The sequence below is a fragment of the Thermobia domestica genome, chromosome 1, assembly GCF_964235325.1.
Source record: "Thermobia domestica chromosome 1, izTheDome1.hap1.1, whole genome shotgun sequence".
In the NCBI taxonomy this organism is placed as follows: domain Eukaryota; kingdom Metazoa; phylum Arthropoda; class Insecta; order Zygentoma; family Lepismatidae; genus Thermobia; species Thermobia domestica.
In genome coordinates this window covers 228,249,040-228,275,393 of record NC_137454.1, presented here as the reverse complement: position 1 = coordinate 228,275,393, position 26,354 = coordinate 228,249,040, and the positions used below count along the sequence as shown (strand labels likewise).

At 34.8% G+C, this 26,354-nt stretch overlaps 1 protein-coding gene across 1 annotated transcript; it reads left to right on the top strand.

Annotated features, from left to right (window-relative positions):
* The first annotated feature begins 502 nt into the window (after positions 1-502).
* On the top strand, positions 503-4,742 carry LOC145694501 (DNA-binding protein SMUBP-2-like). Its single transcript, XM_081770808.1, has one exon. The coding sequence runs from the start codon at positions 540-542 to the stop codon at positions 3,558-3,560; it is 3,021 nt and encodes a 1,006-aa protein (XP_081626934.1). The 5' UTR covers positions 503-539; the 3' UTR covers positions 3,561-4,742.
* Positions 4,743-26,354: the final 21,612 nt, after the last annotated feature.

Here is a 26,354-nt window from a genome sequence, read left to right as displayed (position 1 = left end):
CTAACGTAAAATAACGATGTAGATAAGAAAAAAACAAATTCTTCAGATGGGCGGAACAACTTCACAAACATTTGTAGAGTTGCATTATTTTCCTAATGCCTCATTCCGTAACGTTTTTTTTTTAAAAAAAAAATCCAAATCATAATGCAACACAAATAATACAACAAGCAATTACAATGGCGTATGTGACGAGTACGGCAGTTTTATCTTAAACAGGATATTGTGAAGAACACACACACACATGTGTGTGTGTGTGTGTGTGTGTATGTATGTATGTATGTATGTAAAAATCTGAATTCACATTGATTTGAGAGTTTGAATCTCTCTTTGATAAACTTCTGTGTGCCCCACTGAGCAATTTTAACACATTCCCAAACTAAAACGCATATTTTCCGTTGCACTGACGCAAATCGTTACAGTAAGAGTCTGTGTTCAATATTCAACGTGTTGGGGCTAACTGGTTGGGTTTCGTGAATGAGTAATTTGTTTTCTTTCTTCAAACTACTTTCGTATTTATTGTCACCGTCACCTTCAAAAACATGGCTGCAGCAGTAAGTGCTTCAACAGCTGATCGTGTTGAGAATTTTGTTCGATCCCAATTGGAGTTGTTAGAATTAGAACGTGCAGCAGAAGTAGAGCAATGCCGTGAACTTCTCGAATCATCAAGTGTTGTTGATTTGGAGCGTAAAGGTGTTGCTATTCGAAATTTGTGTGTCTCATCAACCTGTACAGGACTGTATGGCAGACAATTAGTTGTGTTTGAAAGTGCAAGGAAAACAGAGCTTGCATCTCATTCTGTTTCATCAGGTGATATTGTTGGTGTGACAAGTGGGAGCTTAGACAGAAGTGATTTCATAGCATCTGGTGTTGTTAATAGTGTTCAAAGAAATAGTGTATCTGTTTCGTTTGATCAAAGTGACGATTTAAGTTTAGAAGACGATGGTCAGTACTGCATAGTGAAGTTAGCAAATGATGTAACATATAAACGATTAAAAAATAGCTTAATTACATTAAAGGACAATTGTGATGGTCCAGCTGACAAGCTTTTAAACGTTGTTTTTGGTGATGGAGAAGTGAAAGAGGTTCAAGTAGATCCAAAATTACTGGATGCAAACGGTTCTCTAAAATTGTTCAATAAAAAATTAAATCAGTCTCAACAAGAAGCCGTATTGTTTGCTTTAAAACAAAAAGAATTGGCGATTATTCACGGCCCGCCGGGAACAGGCAAAACAACTACGGTCGTTGAATTTTTACTGCAGTGCATTGAATCTGGAAATAAAATATTAGTTTGTGCTCCTTCTAATGTTGCTGTTGATAACTTACTGGAAAAATTATCACAATATAAAGTAAGTCGTATTGTCCGCTTAGGCCACCCTGCGCGTATGTTGCCAGGAATTCAAAAGTTTTCTCTTGACGCTGTGATGTCGTCACGCGACAGTGCTAAAATAATTGAAGATGTAAAACATGATATTGATAAAACTTTAGCGAAAATAAAGAAAGCTCATAAGGATTCAAGACCAAAGTTGCGACTAGAAATGAAGGAGTTTAGAAAAGAGCTGCATGAAAGAGAGTCAGCAGCATTAAAAGAAGTTCTATCATACGCAAGTGTGATAGTATCAACATTGACAACTGCTAGTAAAGACGGTCCACTGAAACATTTACCCGATAACCACTTCGATTTAGCAGTTGTAGACGAGTGTTCACAAGCCCTAGAATCGGCATGTTGGATTGCGTTGCAGTGGGTACCTAAGGCTGTACTGGCAGGTGACCATCATCAGTTACCGCCGACAATTATTTCAGAAGAGGCTTCAAAGAAAGGGCTTGAATTAACTTTAATGGAACGTGCTATTAAGAAATTAGGCGACAAAATAGTTCGTATGTTAACCGTGCAGTACCGTATGCATACGGATATTATGAACTGGTCGTCTAAAAGGCTGTATGACGGTAAACTGGAAGCCCATCCTTCGGTAGCAAATCATTTACTTAAAGATATTGATGAAATTGAAGAAGATGAGTACGCTCAAACTCCGTTGTTACTCATTGATACTGCGGGGTGTGACATGTCGGAACTAGAAACTGAGGACGAAGTATCAAAAGGCAATGAAGGCGAAGCTGATCTTGTATCCATAGTTGTAAAACGCCTTGTCAAGAGTGGACTAAACCCCAGTGACATTGCTGTTATTACACCGTATAACCTGCAGGTAGACTTTATTAGAGCGCGCGTGATTGAATTTCAAGGTTTGGAAGTGCGTTCAGTGGATGGTTTTCAAGGTCGTGAGAAAGAAGCCGTGATTTTATCATTGGTGCGTTCTAATTCAAGACGTGAGTTAGGCTTTGTACCAGATGTGCGTCGGTTGAATGTGGCTGTGACACGTGCGCGTCGGTTTCTGGCAGTAATCACAGATACCGACACCGTTAATACTCATCCTGTGCTCTCAAGCCTTGTCGAGCATTTGGAGAAATTTGGCGTTGTGCACTCAGCACATCAGTACCAAAATGAGTTGGACAAATGTGAGAAACCAGTGTTAAATCTGAAATTAGCTAAGACTGTGGAGAAAGCAAAACAAGAGTGCAAAGCAAAAGAAAGCAAATCAAAGAACAAACCATCATCACAGACGAAACGAAAACCAGAAAAGCGAAATCAGTCCACTGAATCTGGAGATGGTGATATTGCAGTGGCATCCTCGAGTACCTCTAAAGATCCGACCGAACAAAAGAATAAACTCGAGTCTATAATAGAAGAATTTCTAAATAATCCCACCCAATTTGTGTATGAATTCCCTTCTTCTCTGACGTCATTTGAAAGAATGTTGGTTCACGAAATAGCCGCAAATCGAAATCTTGAACATGAAAGTGTCGGTGAGAAACCTAATAGGCATATTGTATTACGAAAGAAAGACTCTGATAATTCCAGTAATTGTGAAGTTCTTGACAGTAATGCAGGAACCGATAACGAAAGTGAAATTTCTGAACACGTTTCGATTTCTGACGTTAACGCGACAAAAATCCCCTCTTTAGAACCGGTACCAAGTGCCAGCCGACCTCATAAAGACATTGCTCAAACAAAATACAAAAGCGAATCGTCCAGTAATTTTAAGACTTGCTCATATTGTAAGAAAAATGTTCCGCTCCCTAATGCGATAATGCATGAACTACATTGTCAATCAGTGCTGGTCCGCGAGGAAAAGAAAAAGAAAGATAAAAATTCAAATGAAAAGATTCCGAATGAAGAAAACTTCGACGAACTTGTTAAAAGTTTTCAAAAGCTAAATACAAAGTGTAATTTTCCGAAGTGTAAAACCTCAACAACTACACTGGGACAAAATTGCGAACACTGTTCTAAAAGATATTGTATTTCACATTCTATACCTGAAGTTCATGGCTGTGGTTTAGAGGCGAAAATAGCAGCGAGAAAACTTATTGCAAAGACAGGCTCTCTTACCGCGCACGAGCCGAAGAAATTAGACGCGACAAAGCGAAATATGTTACAGAGAAAGTTGGACAAGAAACTCACCGAAATGGCTGATAAAAGAAAGATTAAACAGAAACCAAAAAAATAATCTACCGTATTTGTGTTCGTATAATGTGTACATATTGCAAACTTATATATATTCAAGGCAAAAGTCATTATTTATTATCCTGTACAGGAAACTTGTATATAATGTTACTTGGCAGTACTTATAAGATATGTCTTTCTTTTTTCTCTCTCTCAGTTTATTTATTTTTTCTTTCAAAAACAAGTTATTTTTGCCAAAAAACGAAATTATTGCTGAAATACAACATTTTTTTCTTCAGAAACGTCTAACTATTGTTATATGCAGTATGTGAAGGATTCGCCATTATTATTATTAAGAAAGTCTGTAAGTCACAAATTTAGTGTTATTTAAAAACTGTCTGTACACATGTGATTGATTTCACTTATAGTGTTTCTTTATAAAGAAAAGAAGTTCTTGTTTGAGTTTTTATAGTTTAGCGTCCCTTTTAGCAGCGAGGCTATATGAGACGTGGACCTACTGATTAACGTGGAATCCGAACCACATGAGCTCCCGCCGGGAATCGAACCCGGGTCTCCCACGCCAAAGGCGCGTACGCTAACCGCTTAGCCACGAGGGAGCTCAAAGAAGTTCTTGTATGTGAACAGGTGTCAACAGTATGTGTTTTGCCAGAACGTTGCCTTGAGCGTCCTTTAATATTGCAGACGGTGCCAATGAATTGCTTTCATCAACATAAGTGCAAAACAATGTACACTGATTAATTATATACATTTAACATTTCTCTGTTTACGGAACGATGCATGGCTAAGAACAAATAACGAAAAATGGTCGTCGTCTTGTAAGCACAATGGGAGGGTACGGTGGCTCAGTGGTAGAGCGCTTACCTCTGGCGCGTATGATTCCTGGTTCGATCCCCGGCCAAGTAAGTTTGTGATGGACAGCATCGTGTCTGTGGGTACTCCAGTTTCCTCCCTTCTTCTCATTCCACCAATTCTTCCATCATTATTCATTTGCCTTAATCATAATCTCCCTTAACCTAAAGGGCTTAATCGTAAGACGTTAACTGAAAGATTTCATTTCATGTAAGCACTCTGTGCTGTAGAAAAGTGTCTTCCTTAACTTCGTAGTTCACGAACCATAATTAATTCATTTTTACTTATAACAAACACTCAATACCTACGAAAGCATTTAAAAAAAAAAAAAAAAAAAAAAAAAAAAAAAAAAAAAAAAAAAAAAAAAAAAACGAAATTACACTGCTGCAAAGCGTGAAGACTACAGACAACAACATAGCTATAATGTATGTTTACAATGAAGAGCTTTCTCATATTTCAGGTTATAAAAGATTGTTGCAAGGAATCACAAGGCATTGAATTCCTAAAATTAATTGTCCAACTTATATAAAATTAACACAAGCTTTGTATCCGTATAGGACGTAAATTTTCATTAAATAATTTCAGTGATCTCTGGTCTTTTATCAGTAACTTCTTGAATTCCTGCGCCAAATCCATTGTAGATTCTCTCATCTAAGAACTATCCCATAAGAGAAAACGTCATTACCTGTAAACTTGTTGAAATAATTTCAAAATGCCGGAAAACCTTATTCAGTTCTATGAAAATTTTTATGTGACGATTAGTTTTAATAGTAAGCTACCTGTGAATGAAGACACAGCTGGAAACCGTTAACATATTCACACTGCACCGCAATGTCCTCTTGAAACATAAGTGACAACCTCCACAAATCGAAACTTAACTGTCAGTATTTGAAGCCATTAGCAAACAACTTTGGTAGTGTTGTAATTTAATAATGGAAGAATTCCAATTAGTGCATTGTGGAAGACAAGTGGAAGTGGATCAATCGATTATATTGCATGAATGATATGATAATAGAGTATTAGTTTGTGGATATTTGTAACAAGCCACAGCAGTAAGAAATCTGTCGAGTGCAGCATGTTATTCACAAGTAGAAGCTAAGTATTGTTATAACTACCCTAGGTTATAACCCTATAGTACATCTGCACCAATTTAGAGAGTTCTTAGTTCCAAGAAAAGTTTCTGTGAAAGATCAGCTATTTGAAAGTGAACCTTTTGTAATTTTTATTTCTAGAAGAAGAGATTTTGTTTGATACTTCTATATGATAACGATTGTTGCCGACTTCAACGACGATGTGAGTTGAAATTGATGCTTTAAAAAAACAAATCCGCTGAGGAAGATGGGAATTCCCATTGAAAATTTCGACACTTACTAACTGATAGACGTATACTAAGGTTAATCCAAGTTCATACTTGTAATCATGTGTCAGTTTAGTTCCGTAAGTTGTACTTGAATTCTTACTGATATTACAGTTGAAACAAAATCATCGTTGCAATTTATGTTGAAGAAATTTCATCGAAACCGTCTCCAATGTTAATTTATGTAAAGAACACAAAAGGTAAACTATTTAATATATACGTCCAATGTTATTGTTTAAGTATTATATATTTTGCCTTTAATTGTAAATGTAATCACTATTACTGGAATATATATTGTTGGAATGGCACATGTAAGTACTTGAATTCTCGGTCTGTTAAATATCTTAATATTATAATATAAAATGGTACTGACCGTTTTATATTTCTTTGCAAACTAATTTTATTTCTACATTTCGAGTATTTTTTCTCAAAATTGAAAACAGCTTAGATCATCCTAGGCAATAAGTTCGTCGATGTATCAACGTCAGTAGAATTATGAAACGTAAATTTGATGTATCAATACTGTGTTACGTATTTTAAACTCCCAATTATATCAGGCATGTTGCAAATTTATTACCTAGGATTTAAACTGTTTTTGGTTCCTGAGGAAGAGTATTCGAGAAAAGAAAAAAATACTCGAAATAAAGAAATAGCATTAGCTTGCAAAGGAATATAAAAACGGGTCATTGCCTTCTTGTATTAAGTACAATGTGCTGCTTACGTTGTATTAGTGATCCTTAGATTTAAAATTTTTCACCTAGTAATGTTTCTTGTCAATTTTTTTCTCCAATATTTCGAATAAGACCTTTGGTCACTCTTCTTCAGGGCTATATAATAACTTAAGTCCTTTTTCATAACACAATCTTCATGCTGTTTTTGTATCTCAATACTTACTTACGGGTATTGCTTAAAATTTTATAGATACTTATGGTTACCTAAGATTATACTTGTGGATACGTATGATTGCAACCTTTCCCAATAGTTGTAGGCTGCTCTTATTATTTTTTTCTATATAACAATATATGTATGTACAACTAATGTTAGTCCACTATCTAAATCTACTACCAATATCTTTTATTGGTGTTTTAAAATTTCTTTCAGGTGGTTTGTTCTTAATCACCTCATGGTAGTCACTCAACAGACTATTTATTTATTGAAATCGCTGTGTGAACAATGTAATCACCCCAAACTGCTCTGTAGACTACATTGTACACACAGCGATTGAAATTAATTATCTGTTGGGTGATTAAAGCAGTGTTGTGATCAAGAAGAATCTATCGGAAAGAAACCCTAAAACACACCAATTCTACAGAACAGTTTGACCTGGCTACTTTGTTCACATAACGATTTGCACTAATTGTCTGTTGAGTAATTATGATGACGTTGTGATGAAGAAGAATCCTCCAGAAAGAAACTCTAAAATACCAATAACAAAGATTGTTATTAGCAACTTTAGTTGGTGTACTAACATAAGGACTACATACATATATTGTTATATAGAAAAATAATAAGAGTAACCTACAATTATTGGGAAAGGTAAGCAACCATAATTATCGATAAAATTTTACGCAGTGTTCATAAATAACTATTGTTGAGGCACAAGAACAGTGTGAAGATCGTGTTGTGAAAAAGGAGTTAGGCTATTATATACCCCTGAAGAAGAGTGATCGAGGATCTCACCTGAAATGTTGGAGAAAGATTTGACGGGGAACATTACTAGGTAAGTAATTTGAGGTATTACAGTATGTTCCATGTGCTCGGTAAGTAATCCTCAAATTATTCAATTTGACTAGGTACACTATAAATAGAAATTGCTTTCCTATATTCGCTGCAATTCAGTTTTCCCAGGACTATGATTTCGGTTGTCTATCTTGAACCATCCGCTGCAATTTACAGCGTGGGAGGGAAGGGGGTCCAATTAAATTTAGTTTGTATATACGGTATTAGGCCGGATATAGTATATCCCACAAGGTTGAGAGATTATTTTAGTGGAAAAAAAAGTACCCATCATATAATATTACATATACTTAGAAATAGGTAGGGGATTCAAATCTGTAGAATCATAATTCTAATAAAAAAATCTTTGTTTTGCACTGTAAGACCGTAGTTTGTACATGAAATCATAATAATATGGTCATTTTTCGATGTTTTAACGTTAAAGATATCAGTTAAGGTCTTTTATATATATTTGCTTTAAAAATGTTCATTAATAACGAAAGTTCTGTAATATAACAGGGTGGACCATTTATCTTGATATGTCCTTGTAACTGTTAAACTAACGGACGAAAAACGCTAAATTTTGTACTATGCAAATATAGGCAAGAGGATATTGTTTTAACGTACTCTGTGATATGAATTTCAAATACCACATTTGTCATCAGTGTTACAAACTAAGGACAGTACATCCAAGTTTTGATGGCGTCTACAGCACTAATAACACAAGTGAGATAAACGGGACAACGTATACCCAAAGTAATTAAGTTTGAGTATTAAGTATAATCGTAATATGATGGATCTCGAATGAATATGAACAAAGTTACAAGGGATTTGACATTTTTTTAAAGTCTTTATTTCTAAAACCTACTTAGATTACTAATTTATCCAATCGCGTAGATGGTTTACAATAGATGAAGATCGTAATGCCGTTTACAACAATTTGGTAATCTCGAACTGTTCTGCAGATATGCCAAAAACTGTTGAAGTTTGCAGTAGTGCTTAAAATTTTTGTAATTCTTAGCATTTCTTGTAATTACATCTGCCAAAAAGTACTGTAATTTTATAGAATTCAAAAGGAAATCAAAAATTGTTTTAAAGGATTCCACAAATACGCCACTTTAAGCAATATATCACATTTTACCTTTTTTTTTTTTCATTCATGTTTACCGAATAGTATGAGGCATTAGATGACTATAAACGGTATTATGATCATTATATACATTAAGAACCACACACAAGATGGGATGTGATACATCTTTAAACGCTTTAAAAAAAATGATTTGAAAAGATGGTAAAATATTCAATTCCTTTTAACTTCGTTTCTATTTCTTCGAAATACATAATATGATGACTGTAGTATTTATTCATCAAGGTACTTTGGATGTTTTATCCCACCTGTCTCACTTTTGTTATTACTGTTGTAGAACCCTCCAGAATTTGGTTGTTAGTTGTGTTTGAATACTGTAGCGCACTGTTTGTAACACTGCATGAAAAGTAAAGTGTGGTAAACCTTCCTCATGACTAAGCGGTTAGCGTACACTCCTTTGGCATAGAAAACCCGGGTTCGATTCCTAGCAGGAGCTTATGTGGTTCGGATCGTACGCTAAGCTGTAAGGTCCACGTATCATATAGCTTAGCTGCTGAAAGGAACGCTAAACTCAAAAATCAAATCAAATCAGAAGTGTGGTATTGTAGGTTTTTGTTTTATGTATACATTTGAAATATGTAATAATCCGAGGTAGTGTCATTTGAAAAAAAAATATAATTGTTGGGTTGGTAACACTGTTAATCCTGTGGTATTATAGAGTATGCCAAACAATATATCCCCACCAATCTTTACATGATGAAAACTTTCAGCTTTTTCCTCACTCGTGCAAGGCCGTATGAAGATAAATGGTCCACCCTATATATGACGTTAACGATTCACTCGTTTGGACTGCAGGAGCTCCTTCGTGGCTAGGCGGTTAGCGTACGTGCGTTTGGTGTGAGAGACCCGGCTTCGATTCCCGGCGGGAGCTCGTGTTCGGATTCCACGTTAATCAGTAGGTCCCGTCTTATATAGCCTCGCTGCTGAAAGGGACGTTAAACTCAAAACTCAACTGGATTGGACAGCAGGGTCACGAGAGCTTAGTACGAAATAAATTTACTTTTTCAAGAATAAATGCCTAGGCTGCGGAAAAAATACGACTATGATTTTTTCGAAACTGATTTTGTACTAAAAAATATGGTAGGATATTCGGGCCAATATAGGTAGTATGAATTCGTTTTTAATTTTCAGTGAGGTAATTATTTGCAAAAAAGACATGAGAAAAATTCAGGTTCATATATCAGATACCGAATATAGTAATGAAACCAACTAGCACATTTTTTTCTGAAGTAACCTTACAATGCGAGGAACATCTTTCAAAATCATATCGCTAGGGTAAATGTATTGATATTAGAAGGTTAATCATATCATTTATCTAAGATAATAGCTTCGCAAGAAATGAATTTTTTGCATTCTAGTCAACTTCTGAATGAATACAAATGGGAAACCGCAATCGAAATCCCTGTCTCGTTTAAAAAAAAAAAAAAAAAAAAAAAAAAAAAAACGCATGTAGGGGTTTAACATTCGTTAAATGATTCACATTGTATGAAATTTAAATTGCCAAACACAGTGTAGTCTACTGACCATGCTGTTTTCGAGCAGATTGTCGTAAGACATAAAATTTCGTCTCTGTGCGTAAACAGAATGTTTTTTTAATATATTCATGAAATTAGTTTATATATATATATATATATATATATAGTAACGTGAAGATTAATATGTTTAAAAGTCGATGTTATTTGGTTTGGTTAAATAAACTATTACCAGCAGCCTAGTAAGGAAAGTCTATCACATCTTTTTATTATTATGATTTTAACGTTGCACAGTAACGAACCTGTAAAATGCTCTAATATTTAACAAAATGAAAGTGTTTCGCTCGAAAACTTTTCAACTTGTTTAATATTTCGGCTTATTACAAGTTTTTTTTTTTTTTTAAATTTTATTTTGATATATTTTCAGTAATGTTTATTTTGAAATCCAGGTAGAAAATCGTCGAGCGATTCTACAATTATCTTCGTTCATTTGTTTGTCGAAAAGAGAGGCGTGAAATTAGTGATTCCGGTATAAACTCATTGTAGTTGTGGTGGTCACGGTGGTGAGTAATTGAGCGCTTACCTCTGGTGCGTGAAGTCCCAGGTTCGTCCTCGCCCAGGTAAGTTTGTGGTAGACAATATCGTATCTGTGGGTTTACTCGGAGTTATCCGGTTTCCTCCTACTTTCTCATTCCATCATTTCTTCCATCATTCACTTGCCTTAATCATCGTCTCCCTTATCCTAAAGGGCGTAATCGTGGGACGTTAAACTGAAAGATTTCATTTCATTTCATTTTAGTTGTGCTCTGTTTCAATTCTTTTGTTCGGGAGCACAATAGCTCATGATAGCTCACTTCTGGTGTGAGCAGTCGCTTATTTGCTCCAATATCATGTGAATTTGTGATGGACAAAATAATCTCTCTAAGTTTCCTACCATATTCTCATTCCACCAATTATTTCTTAATTGTTCACATCCTTCTCTCTTATCATACAGGGCATAAACGTGACAAGTTAAAGGAGAAATTTCTTTTCATTCATTTTCAGTATTTTCTTTGTTAATAATTTCCATGACTTATTTTCTCTTATACCTTCTTCAGAACACTTATAAATGGTGCGTGTAGAAATTGAAGGCCCTGAACCATCTTTTCTAAATGGTCAGGTGAAGATGACAGTCAGTCAAATATCGCAATTGTTGAGGCAAAAATATTGAAGTAGAACACAATTACTGTGAGTTTATGCTGTTTTTTAAAATTTGTTCATTATATTCGGTAACCTACTATAGTTACTCTGGTCATGATAATTTTATTTACTTTTTAATGATACATTTTTTCTTCTTTCTGGAATTTTTTTTTTTTCTTTTTTAATAATACCTCATGCTGATATTCTTCAAACACACACAGATGCAAGTTTTACATCGATCCAAGTCCTAGATATAAAATAAGTTTTTACGAATCATTCTACATACGTACAAAGTTAACACCGTAAGCACAGTTAAGATTAACTTCAGTAATCATGGGATCAAATTATAGAGCGGTAGAAACAAAAAATATCAATAATGGTAAGTACTTACTAGTTTACCAAAAAAGAAAAAAACTGTTGTGCAAAGATACAGGCATTATGGAATAAGGTAAAAGAATGATTAATACACTACATATCAATTAGCATGAGGAAGGTCCTTTATTTAAAATATTGGAAGGTTACAGCAAAGCAAGTCATGTAGCTAAAATTATTCAGATACCCATAATTCGATGCATAGCAACTAGACAATCATAAATTTAGTTCTTTTCTTATTAACTGTACAATGATATATATAAAGTAAATAGATGAGAAAACCAAGTGCGTAACTTACCATCAAAACAGAAGAAAAGTCAGGGTATTTATATACAGTAGTTGGTAGCTCATCTTTCACTACTAACGAAACTTTCCTGGGCGGGAAAGGGTAGTGGTATAAGATAAATAAAATTACAAGTGAAATGATAGAATGCAAATTTAATACTGAAATACTAACCTTAAACTGCACTTAAGTACCTGGTTTTATTTATTTAATCGTATTCGTTTCGATGAACCTTCATCATCATCGGTACGTGAGTGTTAAGGAATTTTTACACTGGTTTGTGAATTCACGTAGCAATATTTTAATTACTCCGTCACACACTGGACGAAATGCACAATCTAGCTGTGCAAAAGTCCAAAATCAAGTGCTTGGAATTACACTCATTGTACCCGTAATGAGTCACAAAATCAGAGATGATAGAAATAACAGTAGAAAAATATCACGTTCTACACGGAAATGGATTTGCACGTATAAAAGACGGGTTGTGATACAGCAGCAAGTATTACTAATGTTGGTCATTTTTAGAGAGTCAAAGTTAACCCATTCTGCTCAACGTTTGCTCGATTGTTAGGAATCGAGAACTGCTGCATTTGATGCTGCAGGATATACTATAACTGAAGTACAAATTGACTGAAAAATTAAATGCGTTTTCCACAAGTAGCACGCGTACAACATCGGAAGTAGCTATTCGTATAAATAGGTATGTGATATTGCATTTTAAGGGAAAACAATAAAGATATCCACCTCGAAATTTGTTTATGTGCAATAAATGAATGTTCTCGTATGCAGTAATAGTAACATTAGCTGCAGAAAACTGCAACCTGATGATGTGTTTAATAATTTCAGATATGATATCTACATCCCGGAGAGAGCTGTTTGATATTTGGCGTGAGAAAAGAACCCTAACTGCTAAAAGTGCTGCAGTTGCAACATATATATAGAGCAGACTGAGACTGGAGAAGACAAACACAGATGGAAACAAGTACATTCAGCAGCAAGTAAACAATTTTAATAGCAAAGTGTATCAAAAATGGCAGAAATCGAATCGTATACTGAAGGCATTTTTATCACAAGATGGTAAGTGGCTGGATAACAATGTCAAAAATTTTAATGGCAAGTGGCAAAAAACTTTGTGCGTGAGGTCTGTGGAACAACACACCACAAACGTGCAGCATCTCTTCTCTCAAACCAACGTAAACTACTTTGGGCGGCAAATGCTAATTCTTCTGTTGAGTGTGTTTTCACTAACAAGAAAACTTTTCTCTTTGTTGATATGGACAGTTGTTCAAATTCCTTCGGTGGTCTTCCGAGTGTGCTGCAGGATGATGCCCCTGGTTCTGGATTATCTTGTTGATGTTGAGGCACGAAGTTGACATTATTATCCAGCCAATTACCATCTCGTGATAAAAATTCCTTCAGTGCACGATTCGATTTCTGACATTTTTGATACTTTGCTTTTAAAATTGTTTACTTGTTGCTGAGTGTACTCGTTTTCATCTGTGTTTGTCTTCTCCAGTCCCAGTCAGCTCCACACATATGTTGCAACTGCAGCATTTTTAGCAATTAGGGTTATTTTCTCACGCCATATGTCAAACAGCTCTCTCCGGGATGTAGATATCATATCTGAACTTATTAAACACACCTTCAGGTTGCAGTTTTCTGCAGCTAATGTCACTGTTATTGTATACAAGAACATTTATTTATTGTACATAAACAAATTTCGAGGTGGATATCTTTATTGTTTTCCCTTAAAATGCAATATCACATACCTATTTGTACGAATAGCTACTTCCGATGTTGTACGCGTGCTACTTGTGGAAAACGCATTTAATTTTTCAGTCAATTTGTACTTCAATCATACTACATCCCTGCAGCAGCAAATGCAGCAGTTCTCGATTCCTAACAGTCGAGCAAACGTTGAGCACGAGGGTTAACTTTGACCCTCTAAATCTGACCAACATTAGTAATACCTGCTGCTGCATCACAACCCGTCTTTTATACGTGCAAAACCATTTCCCTGCAGAACGTCATATTTTTTTACTGTTGTTCCTGTCATTTCTGATTTCTTTGTGGCTCATTACGGGTACAATGGGTGTAATTCCAAGCAACTTGATTTTGGACTTTTGCACAGCTAGATTGTGTACTTCATCCACTGTGCGTTATTAGTTAAAAAAAATAATAAAAAAAAAAAACACTTTCATACTTCGTTAACAGTAAAAAAACACAACTGTGAATTTACACTCTAATGAACCACTTGAAGGTTTGATTAACTCCGCATCACGCAATACAAGGCCTCCTGCGTACGTCTTTGGTAAAATAATTTGTGGGTGAAAAACAAAGTATTTTGATTCTGTGGGCATAATCTAAACCGTGCCGTTTTAAATGGAGCAGTTTTTGCTTTTAGCAACTATTTTTATGCAAGAAAGTATTATATCTAAATGTTTTATAGAAAAAAAATTCTTATATTGTAAGTTTAGCAGCTGATACTGAAGTTGTAGTGAATGCAAGCTTGAGTTTTTAAAACAGGAAGTAATTATTATTTCGGTTATTGAATCCTAGGTAAGCGTTTAGATTATTTACCAAAGACATAAACAAGATGTCACATATTGTGTGACGCGGAAGTTCATCAACCTTTCAAGTGGTTTATTGAAGTGATAATTCCCAGTTGTGTTTTTTGCTGTTAATAAACTATAATACTTGTTTTTCGTAAGGGTGGAGAAAACACATTCATTACGAGAGTCCACGATCCAATGGAAAAATTCTTTGAAAGTCAAGTGGTGATGATGATAACAAGAAGTCATCGAAACGTGTACGATTAAATTAATTGAAATGAATCGCCAGTGGAGTTCAAGATTAGTATTTCATTACTAAACAAAATTATTAAAATAGTGTGTCCATTAGGCAACATTACTAAGACTCTGGTTTTAATTAAGGAATATAGAAGCAAAACCTGCCAAGTCCATTTGTCAATTTTGTCAGGGAACGAAGAAAAAGTGATGCCCTTATGTTTCAGAATTGTTCAACAACTTTTTTGTTTAGTGGTAGATTTCACTCATCTGCATTAAGTAGTGCCTACTAAACAAAAAATGTTCAAAAATTCTGAAACATAAGGGTATCACTTTTCCTTAGTTTCCTGGCAAAATTAAAAATTTAGCAGGTTTTGCATCCATACGCCTGAATTCGAATCATTGTCACTGTTTGTTACGGGAAAGAACATACCAATTGCCATTGAAGTTACAGTGCCATACCAAAATTCAATAGTAGTAATTAAAAAAAAAGTTATGTTAATATGGTATATTCAGTTTCGTTGAGAAATAGAAAATATTATCATGCTTTATTTTGTCTAAATATTGGTTAAATTTATATACCTTTGTTAAAGAAGATTTAGATATCATTCGATTCATAATGGAAGTTAAAACTATATGTTTACATCTCATATAGCTATAGTGCTGAGATGGAAGCTTGGGAAACTTCTTTCCGTTTATTTATTTATTTATTTAGTTATTATTTTTTAACCTTATCACTTGTTCTTGCTGGCTGCACACCGTATATTTCTGACTTGCTTTTATTCTTTTGTAAATATTGCACAAAAGATATTAATATACTTTTCTAATGCTGGATGCACTGAACCAGAGATGCGAGGACTCGGATTTTTTTTTTTTTTTTTAACATTACGGTTTTAATGAAAAAATAACAGTATATTCTGCATTCCTTTTCCTATTATAACACGAAAAGATATGACTGTTATTGAAGAATCAAAGAAAATCGATCGCTCGATAGCAAAAAAAAAAAAAAAAAAAAAATCAGTGGGCGCAGTAGGTTTTCGAGTTCCAACGAGTTACTTATTTGTAGGGCTTCACAGATTAATTTTCGTCGACAAAAGTGGTTTAATGAAAACTTTTGTATTGTTATCAGTAACTGTTTTGAAAATGTAGTAGTTAGATGTCATTGAATAATTTTTTTGCAAATTATGCATGAACTAAAACTTTGGTTAGTAACGTTTTAGGAGTTAAAAAGTACCTTTTATGTAGGAGATAATGCGGATATCTAGCTATCTATCTACATACATAGCATTTACTGAAGTCGTTAGAACTCGATGGGAATACTGGTAAATACGTAATACCAAGTTTTCTCTTTCAATTATTTTGATACGATATATCAGTAAAATAAAAATAGTTCTCTGAATAATGCTTTATATCGAAAATTGTCGTTCATAGCTTTAATTTTGTAAACTGAACTTACGTTCTAAGAGAATACATGAAGTTCACGATAGTATTACGCATCAAAAATTATTTTGTACCAGTGTCTTGGTTTATGATATTTTCTTCTTCCGTGCCAGTTTGAAGTTAGAGAAACTGCAAACTACATAGTGACATGATGTGTAATTTTCAGCCACTTGATGAGGTGGTTAGACAGCCAAACTGACACTAGTGACATGTGTTGCGTAACTTACACTTGCTGGTAACTGAAAAAATGGCAGTTTGAAAACCAATCAAAGGACTTACAAGTAGTGAATATTGTAAAGGCACTTTTTAAGTTATAAAATCCACCACAATAAAACAAAACTGGTACTTGAGTAAGAAAGTTGTAAAATAATAATAATAATAATAATGATAATAATAATAATAATAATAATAATAAATAAATAAAATTTCCGTTTTTTTTTCCAACCCTTTGAATTTGAAAACGTTCGAGTTCCAAGACAATTTTTTCCAATTTAAAATAAACTGGATTAATTCCTTATTTTGAGTCCCACGGGCTCGAATTTTCGAAATGATTTTAACAGCTGGATTGCAAGATAAAATATTAAACGTAAAATACTAAAGCATAAAATTAGCAGCGAAAAATTACAACTAAATACATTGAAAATTCCGATGTCCCTCGGTGATTTTTGCGTTTTCTGCTGCTCCTAATTGTTTTGGCCAGTGTAGAAAACTATGCTACTATTAACACTGCAGTGGTCGCGCTTTTCAGATTACGTGTTTGGTCGCGCGGATCACTATTGTGATCCACAGCTTATTTTTTTTTTTTTTTTTTTTCACAGGGTTATATTTATAGTACTGTTATTATTTGGTGGATGGAGAGTATAAAGCAAAGTATAACGCACATTTTAATTATATATATATATATATATATATTTAAAGAAAAACACTTATTTATAAGACTTTTTGTAATTTTGACAACTCATAACAAACTTATAACAGAACTTATTCATTTTATTGTCAATCAGGCAAGCAAACGCCCCAACAGGTTTACGAACATTTTTAGCATCACCCTGAGGGCCAGGTGCATGAAAAGGAGGTATTATATTGATATATCGAGCTCTAGAAGTACGTGGCAATTGAGGCTTCAAATACCAGCGGGTTGGCTCTTTTTCCTTACGTTTTTCCCTATCTATGTAAAACTCATGTAAATCAAGATTAGGTAGTTGAGGTTCTTCTGTACTTCTTGCTAATACTGGAATATCTTCCTCTGCTACTTCTGCAGGTAGTGGAGGTTCTGCTGCAGCCTCTGCTTCTTCGTTTTGTTGATCTCCATTACTGTCGAATTCAGAAGAAACTTCATTATCAATCAAGAGGTCTTCCTCTACTTTGTCTGGGTCTTCTATACTAACAATGCTGTCACAGTCACACTATGTTTCATTTAACCACTTACATATCTTTTCACGATCTCCTTCCAACATTTTAAACAGTAATTATATCCAATATATAGAAAACAAACACTGTTATACCAAAACCCAAATGGTCAAGTTTTAAAAAATGTGGTTAGTGTTTGGTCGCGCAGATCACAATAGTGATCCAACTATAAAAACGAGTACCCGATAAACGCACTTTTGACAGCAGGAAAGCTGTGACAGCACTGGTCTGTTTCACATGATGTTGGTGGAAGGTAGATGGCTGCTCAAAGTCAAGCCTTCTACCAACTCCAAGTGGCAACAAAAGATATACCTCTGTATCACAATAGTGATCCGCGCGACCACTGCCAGTGTTAATTTTCAACTATTTGAGAGCTCCTCCGTGGCTAAGCGGTTAGCGTACGCGCCTTTGGCGTGGGAGGCCCGGGTTCGATTCCTGGCGGGGACTCATGTGGTTCGGATTCCACGTTAATCAGTAGGTCCACGTCTCATATAGCCTCGCTGCTGAACGGGACGTTAAACTCAAAATCAACTCAACTTCAACTATTTGAAATACGGATAGTCTCTCTGAGCAAGCAATAATATCATTGTATTCTTGGAAAGAAAATATTGCTTTAAAGAAAGGAATCTTCCAAGCTAAGTAGTGTGAAAGATGTAGATTCGGTACTGGTGGAAGTGTGTTCGATTAGGGTTCTGCGTAAAGTGTATCTTACATAACCTCGGTATTGACAAAGACGCTAAGCCAAATAAAAGCCAATATCTTCCGGAAAACCTAAATAAGTAGCACAATGTGTTCTACAGTTTATAATTATAACAGAAACTCCTTGTGCCATGGACGGTTTGGTTCCCGAGAAAAGTATCTGATTTTAAAGAAATTACTAAAATATGAAGAGAAGAATTTCTTAAGTATTCCATTCATATTATATTTTTGTTATTATTGTAACAAGTTATTTCAGATTAGGTATTTAATTACGCATAAAAATACACCAGGGATTTCTACAATTTGAGAATTTTGGGTAATTTTTGGGTTCCTACAAGCTGAGAAGCCAGAGGAACAGAATAACATTTCTACAATGGGCAAAGTTCAAGCTTATAGAAACTGAAAAAGGGAGTAATTGATCCTTTCGAGCAGTTGTAAAGGGCTTTCTACTGGCGAACACCACTCCTTTGTGCAGACATTTCAAACACAAGGACTAATAGCGTCATATTTATTTGTTGTAGGATGGTTAATGCGAGATCTCATGATTTGGTGTGTGAAATAAGACTTAAAGTGCACAGATTCACGAAACCGGAAAATCTTATTACTAGCAGTAAGAGTGACGTAAATTTGTAATTAAACGTTATTAGAAACAAATAGAAAAAGAGGTTAAGGAGGCACAATAAAGACTTGAATTTATCCTTGATTATCCTTGTCTTACTTTATATATATATATATATATATATATATTAGGGCGGAGCGAAAAATCACTTTTTTATATATCGAAAACGCAATAGTGTGGAAAAGTTGTCAATTGATGTTGATAAAATATTGTAAAAATTTCGTCGCTGAAATCGAATATCTTCGGGTGGCGAATCGCCAAAAAAGATTTTGTGTCTTTATAGGGTATGCAAACCCGCCGTACACAGCACTCTTTTGCGTTTCTACGGTAAATGAACAAAAGTATAACCTACATTTCGTAAGTTAAGTAATATATAAAATTTAAGAAATGTTTTCTGAATGATTTAGGCGCATTTTGGATCACACACTAGTTAATTTGATCAAAATAACAATCTACTTAATACAAAATACATATTTTTTCTGCACCTCTGCTTATTTCAGCGAAATGACCCAGGACCCACGACGAGGACATGGGTGCCGGTCAGGTCCTTCCCATACCCATCCTACCATTCATACACGTATGTTCAAATTTAAATCTTTGGTTATTTGCAAAGCATAGTTTGCCTTTGTTTCTACTTTTGTGTTTACAAATCGATATTTTTAGTTTAAGACTGATAAAACCATCTCTGCCACAAACTGCTGCAGATGCTTCTGTTACAAGTTTCACGCAACGTTCTGTACTCGTAATGTGACAGGAATATTTTAAAGCTCTTTTTATGACTGGATGTTCACGGTTATTATTGTTGATTTCAAGTTCTTTGTTGGAAAACAAGACAACGCTTGAGGATGCCTCACTTCAGCTGATTCCCAGTTAATAAGGTCTGTGTAATCGTTTGCATTCAAATTGAGCTTTGGTAGCATACATTTTTTTTACATGTGACTCATTGTCTTCTTTAGCTGGTCTTCCTCGTTTCGTCTTCCTACTGATACTACTTTCATAATATCTCTATCCTCATTCCTAGCTTTTCCCAGTACGTTGACTATCTTTCTCTATGCCTTTTTTCTGATGTGAAGTCTTTCGTCGTCAACCATAGAAGGCAATATATTCTCCGGGTGTGCGAAATAGCAGTTGTTTTGGATTACGCACTTCTTGAACCAATTGCCGCTCCTTTTGTGGTATGTACCTTGAAGAAGTTCTCATTAACCACACGTGTTTAGCTCCATCTTTACAAGTAGCGTATCTCTTTACTGAAAATCAGCGACCTCCAGTCTCTTTCCTGCATAGAGTTTGATCTTTAAGACCATCAAAGTACAAGCCTCTAAGATCCTTTCCTTTGGCCATTAGCACTTCCTTTTGTCCTATATTTTCCCTTTCTCGCCGGATTTTTGGGCAGTCTGTCATCTAACCAGCATTTTGTGGAGTAATTATTCCTAAAGATTGTAATGTAGCTGTTGCTATCAAAACAGTTGCACGATCAGATGTTCAAAATCGGTCTGCCAGCATACCGAGAAGTCTAAGGACATGTCGTTGCTGCTTGCTTCTTTTCTCTCTAATATTCTGTTGTTTTGCAAAGTAATCATCAACACCTGACTCATCGCCATCAGATGATGATGTCTGGAGTTCATTAGAAGTACTCGTTTGTGATGTGTAATAAGACTGTTGGCAGGTGGTCTTTCGTGATCTACTTTTAGTGAGTATGATTAGTTTTAAAGTCTACTTGTAGTCAACTCCCTCTATTCTGGCTACTCGTGTTGTTCTCTGATCTTGCAGAAATGTCCACTCCTTCCTAGGTATTTTCTTTCTTAATTCACATGAGCACATGGAAAGTTCAGGAGCATATATCAAAAGACTTCATGTAATCTTGTTTAAATATATCCAGTTTTTCTGGAAGCTAGCAGAAGCTTTCGTTTTCTTCTCAGATTTAACAAACTTCTTATATACTTTCCGTGCAAAGCAAGTAGAAACTGAACTACACGTTCTAACGACAAAGTAGGGATGGAAGCTTTGCCCTAAACAGATATCACACATTGAGCAACGTCTCTCGAGAACTTCTTTACAGATCGATCATACCCTTTCTCACACTTTTCCAGCTCTACTAATTGAAAATAATGCTTCATTACATCTAATTTTGTGGGCAACTACAGACCTGAAAGTTCAGCTGAATGTCCAAGCACGGAGGGAGTCGTTCTTGATCTTGTTCTTATCTTCGGCATGGTTAGAGTTTCTATATTGATATAAAATACAGATCTCACACACATTACATAAAGTTTAATTCACAGTACAAAAACAAACTGTTTATACACGTACCAACTACACATAACGAAGTAAACACTGAAACGCAATGTTAACACGGTAAAATTACCTTGAAACTATCGTCTTCCACACACGAACAAAGTTATCAAATACTAACGTTGTTTCTTTTTAATACTGCTACTATCAATTGGACTAGTCCAAATTGAATTCATATTCAGGGGAAGAAGTTAAATTCTATAAAGCAGTACGAAATTTTTTAAAAGGAAAAAGAGTGTTGAAGGAAAAATTATAATGAACAAGAACACATTTATCGGCATATTAATTTAATGCTAGAACCTTATAAGAAACCACAAGTACAGCATATGATATGCAATACTTTGTTTTGCTAAAATGGGCTATTTTATGGCTCTAAATCTGCCTAAATCATCTAGAAATTATTTCTTCAATTTTATAGACTGCTTACGTTAAGAAATATAAGTAATAATTTGTTCATTTGTTGTAGAAACACAAAAAAGTTATGTGTACGGCGGGTTTGCATAACCTATAAAGACACAAAATCTTTTTTGGCGATTCGCCACCGGAAAATATTTGATTTCAGAAACGAAATTTTTGCATTATTTCATCAACATCAATTGACAACTTTTCCGCACTATTGCGTCTTCGATATATAAAAAAGTTATTTTTCGCTCCGCCCTAATATATATATATATATAGAGAGAGAGAGAGAGAACATTTAAGGAGACTTGTCTTCGTTTTATTCTCATATGATTTAGCATCCACCTTATGTTGGATAAATAGTTTTCTCTTCTTCTTCTTCATGCTTTACTCATCATTCACGATGACCTTTTGGAAAACGAAAAAACAAAAAAGAACGTATCTCATTCTCCAGTTTAGATAGTCCTCCCTGAAGAAAGGGAAAACAGGACTAATCAAAGATTGGATGCAGCTAGTTGCAATGATCATGTACTGATCTGAGTAGCTAAATTACTACAAGTAATTATCATAAACTCTTATTAATCACTTATTTATTCAGTTAATAAACTTGGACATAATCTAAATACACTTACGAATAATGCCGTACTCTTATCTTAAAATCACAAGCAATCGTAACATGAATCTAACTTCCTCACTATTCAATACCCAACACTCCTCTCTGTTCTACTGGCTAGCGCGCGCGCGCCTTTGCCGTACAGTCCCGAGTTCGATTCCCAGTACGAGAACCTTGATATTTGAATGCATTGCGATGATTCGGATTCCATCTTAAACTGTAGATTCATGTTTCATATAGCCTCGCCCTTGAAAAGGGGTGCTAAATTCCAACCAACGACCAGTTTAGTTAGTGCAAGACTTCAGGAAGTGTTCTACAGCTATGACGAAGTAAGATTTAACTTTGTCTTGGACAGATTTTTTGGACAACGTGGGGGGGGGGGGCATGGAAGTAGACCTTCAAAGGAGGCTTTTCATTTATCGTTCTGTGTGTAATTGCTGAAGATAAATTATGAGTGAAAAGTTGTTATTGGTCATTGGCATACTTACAATAAAGTACGAAAGGCGAGAAGCTTTGAACATATATATATAATATCCTACTTCCCAGAATCCGATGGAATATATTCCTCCGTATTAGTTTGGACTCTACTGTGCACCTCATGAAGATTAGCTGCTAGGTGAAGTGCATGGTACTAAAATTTTTTATATATCCAATAAACTATAAATGAAATAATTCTTCCATTCACGCGTAAAGTGATTTGGAGGCTGGTTGAAACTGATTTTCTCTATAAACATACAATTCGAAAGAAGTAATTTCGATTTTTAGTACTTGAAGATAAAATCAGTTTCAAATCACACGACCCGTGATAGTAAGAGGAATCATTTCATGTATAGTTTATTGGATATGAAAAGAACTCTAAACATTTTATGTAGCAGCGAATCTTCGTAAGGTGTGCAGTAGGAAGAGTGAATTGATGTTCCGAAACAATACGTAGAAATACATTCCCCAAGGTGCTTGGAAGTAGGGAAAAGTATTTCGTAATTAAAATACACATTCTCTTGTGTCGTTATGTAACGATGTTGGTCAATAGTTAACCTGAAAGGTGAAGAGACGTGACTAAGAATTTAACTAACTCTATGGCCTATGGAACTTGGAGTTTCAATGCCGTATTCACAAACGTTTTCCATTGACTTTTGTCTCTAGCCAACTGGATCCAGTTTCTACTTCGTATTTTTACTTTTGTGAATTTCATCTTAATATTGCCATCCCTTCTGTGCTAGGTCTTGCTAATGGTCTTTTTCCGATTGGGTTTCCACTTAAGATCGTGAAATCTTTCCTATTTTCTTCCATTCTGGCATATGGCCTGGCCACCTGAGCACCCTAAACTTAATGACCCTAACAATGTTAGGTAATTGGTATAAATTATGGTTCCTTGTTATAAAGTTTCCACCATTTCCATCCCTCTTAGGTTCAAATATTCGCCTCAGGATTTTGCTGTCAAATACTTTGTCTGCATTCTTTCCTCAGAGTAAGTGAACACGTTTCGCAACTAAGAAAACTTGAACAATAGCAGAAGAAAGATATAAGCACGACGGAAAACAGCTCAGAAGAGAAATTAGCTACACCTCTGGAAAACTTGAAGCAGCAGAGAAAATTCTGAAGAGAAGAGGAAGAAATTATGGTAAGGAGTTAACCAAAGTAAACGAAAACAAAAATTATTCTTACTTGTCTTGAATATCAGAGTAGAGAAATTTGAAAAAGTTACAGCTTCATATTAAGCCACTGAAACCTTAGAGACTCAAGTCCTTGCAGTCTTTTTCCCTTCCCGACATTTCTGCGCAGGATCATTCCTTCAATATTTAGGAAACTTTCTAATATAGCTTTTGTCACTTCATAACAAAATTTTCATGTACATCAATTCATGTATTATTACTATAAAATCTTTCTTTCTTTCTTGACAGCACTATTTGCGTGTCCAAGTTATTTTCCACCTTTAGGATGTGGGAACTGATAGCTCGGTTCGCTATTGAAAATAAATAAAAAGTAGGAATTGTTAAACTGTCACATAAAACAATTCACACGCTTTAAATTCTGATTCCTGAATATACCTTTCATGTCTAAGCTTTGAACTTTCCCTTGGAACCATATTCACGGAAGATAAAATAAGAGTAAAAGTAATAAAAAACATGAAAGAAATTTAAGGGAATGGACTCACCGAGGAAGAGCACTGAAGTTACACTTTGTCAATTGCTGCTGGGTATGCATCAAATGGTAATACGACATGCTGTGAACTCTACTGGCACGCTCAAGTTGTGTGTCCTTGTCTTCAGGTAGGACATGTAACCAGCAGTAATTGACAAAGTAAATCTTCACTGGTCTATCCCGATGAGTCCATTGCTTTATATTTCCCCTCATGAAATGAAGTTAAATTTTCAGTTTAAGGTCCTACAATTATGTATTGAGGCTAAGGGAGACAATGATGATGAGAATGTATCAAATGGTAGAATGAAGGAAGTTGGAGAAAATGGGAGAACCTCGAGAAAATCCATGCACACGGTGTTTGTCCGCCACAAAGACGACTAGTTGCAAGCTGGTATCGAATTAGTGATCCCACACAGCACAGGTGAGCGCTCTACCCACTAAGCCGCCGCGGAATATTTCCTTCATGTTTTTATTACTTTTATTTTTGTCGTTCGTGAACCAAAGCAATTTCAGGATTTAATGTAAGTAAAATGCTTGTGTAAATTCCTGAGCATATTACCATATTGTCTGACTTGACACAACTTTCCTGAAAAACTTATTTTGGTCATATTCTTTCTGACTCATTAAGCGTAATGGATTCTTTTTTTGAAACAATCAGTATAACATTAACTCTTACATCACCAAGCCTAATCACACTGTATGTCAAAGGATTTTAAAATGTCCACTGAAAATATCTACCGAAAAGGTGAATACAGTAGTTTGTTCTTATTTATCAACACTATTCCCAGCTAAATAATTAATATACAAAATCCAATACATATGAATGTCTTATAATGTTAAGTTATATGATTATTTTGAACGTTGTTAGAATATACAAATGTTTAATCCTATAGTAAACGCCAAGTCTCAGTCTGTATGTCACGCTAATTCTAATAAACAAACTAATAGATGTCACTAGCAGCGCTATCGCTTATCTGTATAATGAGGTCCTCAAGTAATTACATAAGTATAGTATGAAGCTTAGGCAGTTGGTGGGGTAAAAAAAAAAAAAAAATTAATTGCAATAGTGGTCAATGAAGTAATTTTATAGCCTCCACCTGACCCCCTTCGGATCTGCTATAGCTAACTGGTTCTACTCGTGCTTTCAAGACATCAATTTCAACAGAATTATAAGACAACTAAGTCTTATTAAAAATTTGGAGAAGGTATTACTACTAATAATGATTACATATTTGGAATTCAACCGAAATAGTTGAAGTATAACATATCACCGCATTATTTTGTAGAAAAATTACACTATTTTTTATATCTAGAGAAAATATTAGTTTTTAATTTGTTGATAGTCTTTTTTAATATTTTTGAAGAAATTTATAATGTAGTCTCAGCGTTCGTGTGCGAATACGTTTACATGCATGTGAACTGAACGTCTGTGTGATGTATTAACCTATAAACATGTAATGTATACGAGAACGCTTAATGTTATTTTTTTCTTTTTTTCTCTCCCTAAAACAAAATATTAATCAAGCAGAGGTAGAGGTTTCTATTTCGTGTCTTTCAGTCCACTCGGAGATGAGATATTAGATTTGAACTAACTAAAACCCTCCAAAACAAGTGTAAAAGAGTTTTCTATAGTTAAAAAGTTCGCTTTTAAAGAGTCAACCAAGGTTCTCTTTAAGTGAAATTAAAATTGTTACATTTAATTTGCGTTGAGTTTATTTTTATCGAATTTTCGAACGTGTGTCTTCATCAGGGAGTAAACTTATTTCAAGGGAATGCGAGTCCTTCAGATATTCATAGTTCCTCTTCTTTACTGTGACTAACAAATATTTTTATATTTATGTACGTCACACTAAAAAAGCTAATATTTATTTTTCACTTTCTTTACTTTCTCTTGATAAGGGATCGAAATATTGAGTTTGAAGAAAGAAGTGCTATTACGGTAATCTATCGTTGAACTCACCTAAGCATTTTTTAAGTAACATTTTGTGGGCGAACTGTTTTTTTCTGCCAGAATGAGTTCTTTTGATGTTATCCAAAATTCATAGCAAAAACTTGCTTAGCTTGT

Coding starts and splice junctions, on each gene's coding strand:
- LOC145694501 (XM_081770808.1), top strand. CDS start 540: ATGGCTGCAGCAGTAAGTGCTTCAACAGCTGATCGTGTTGAGAATTTT.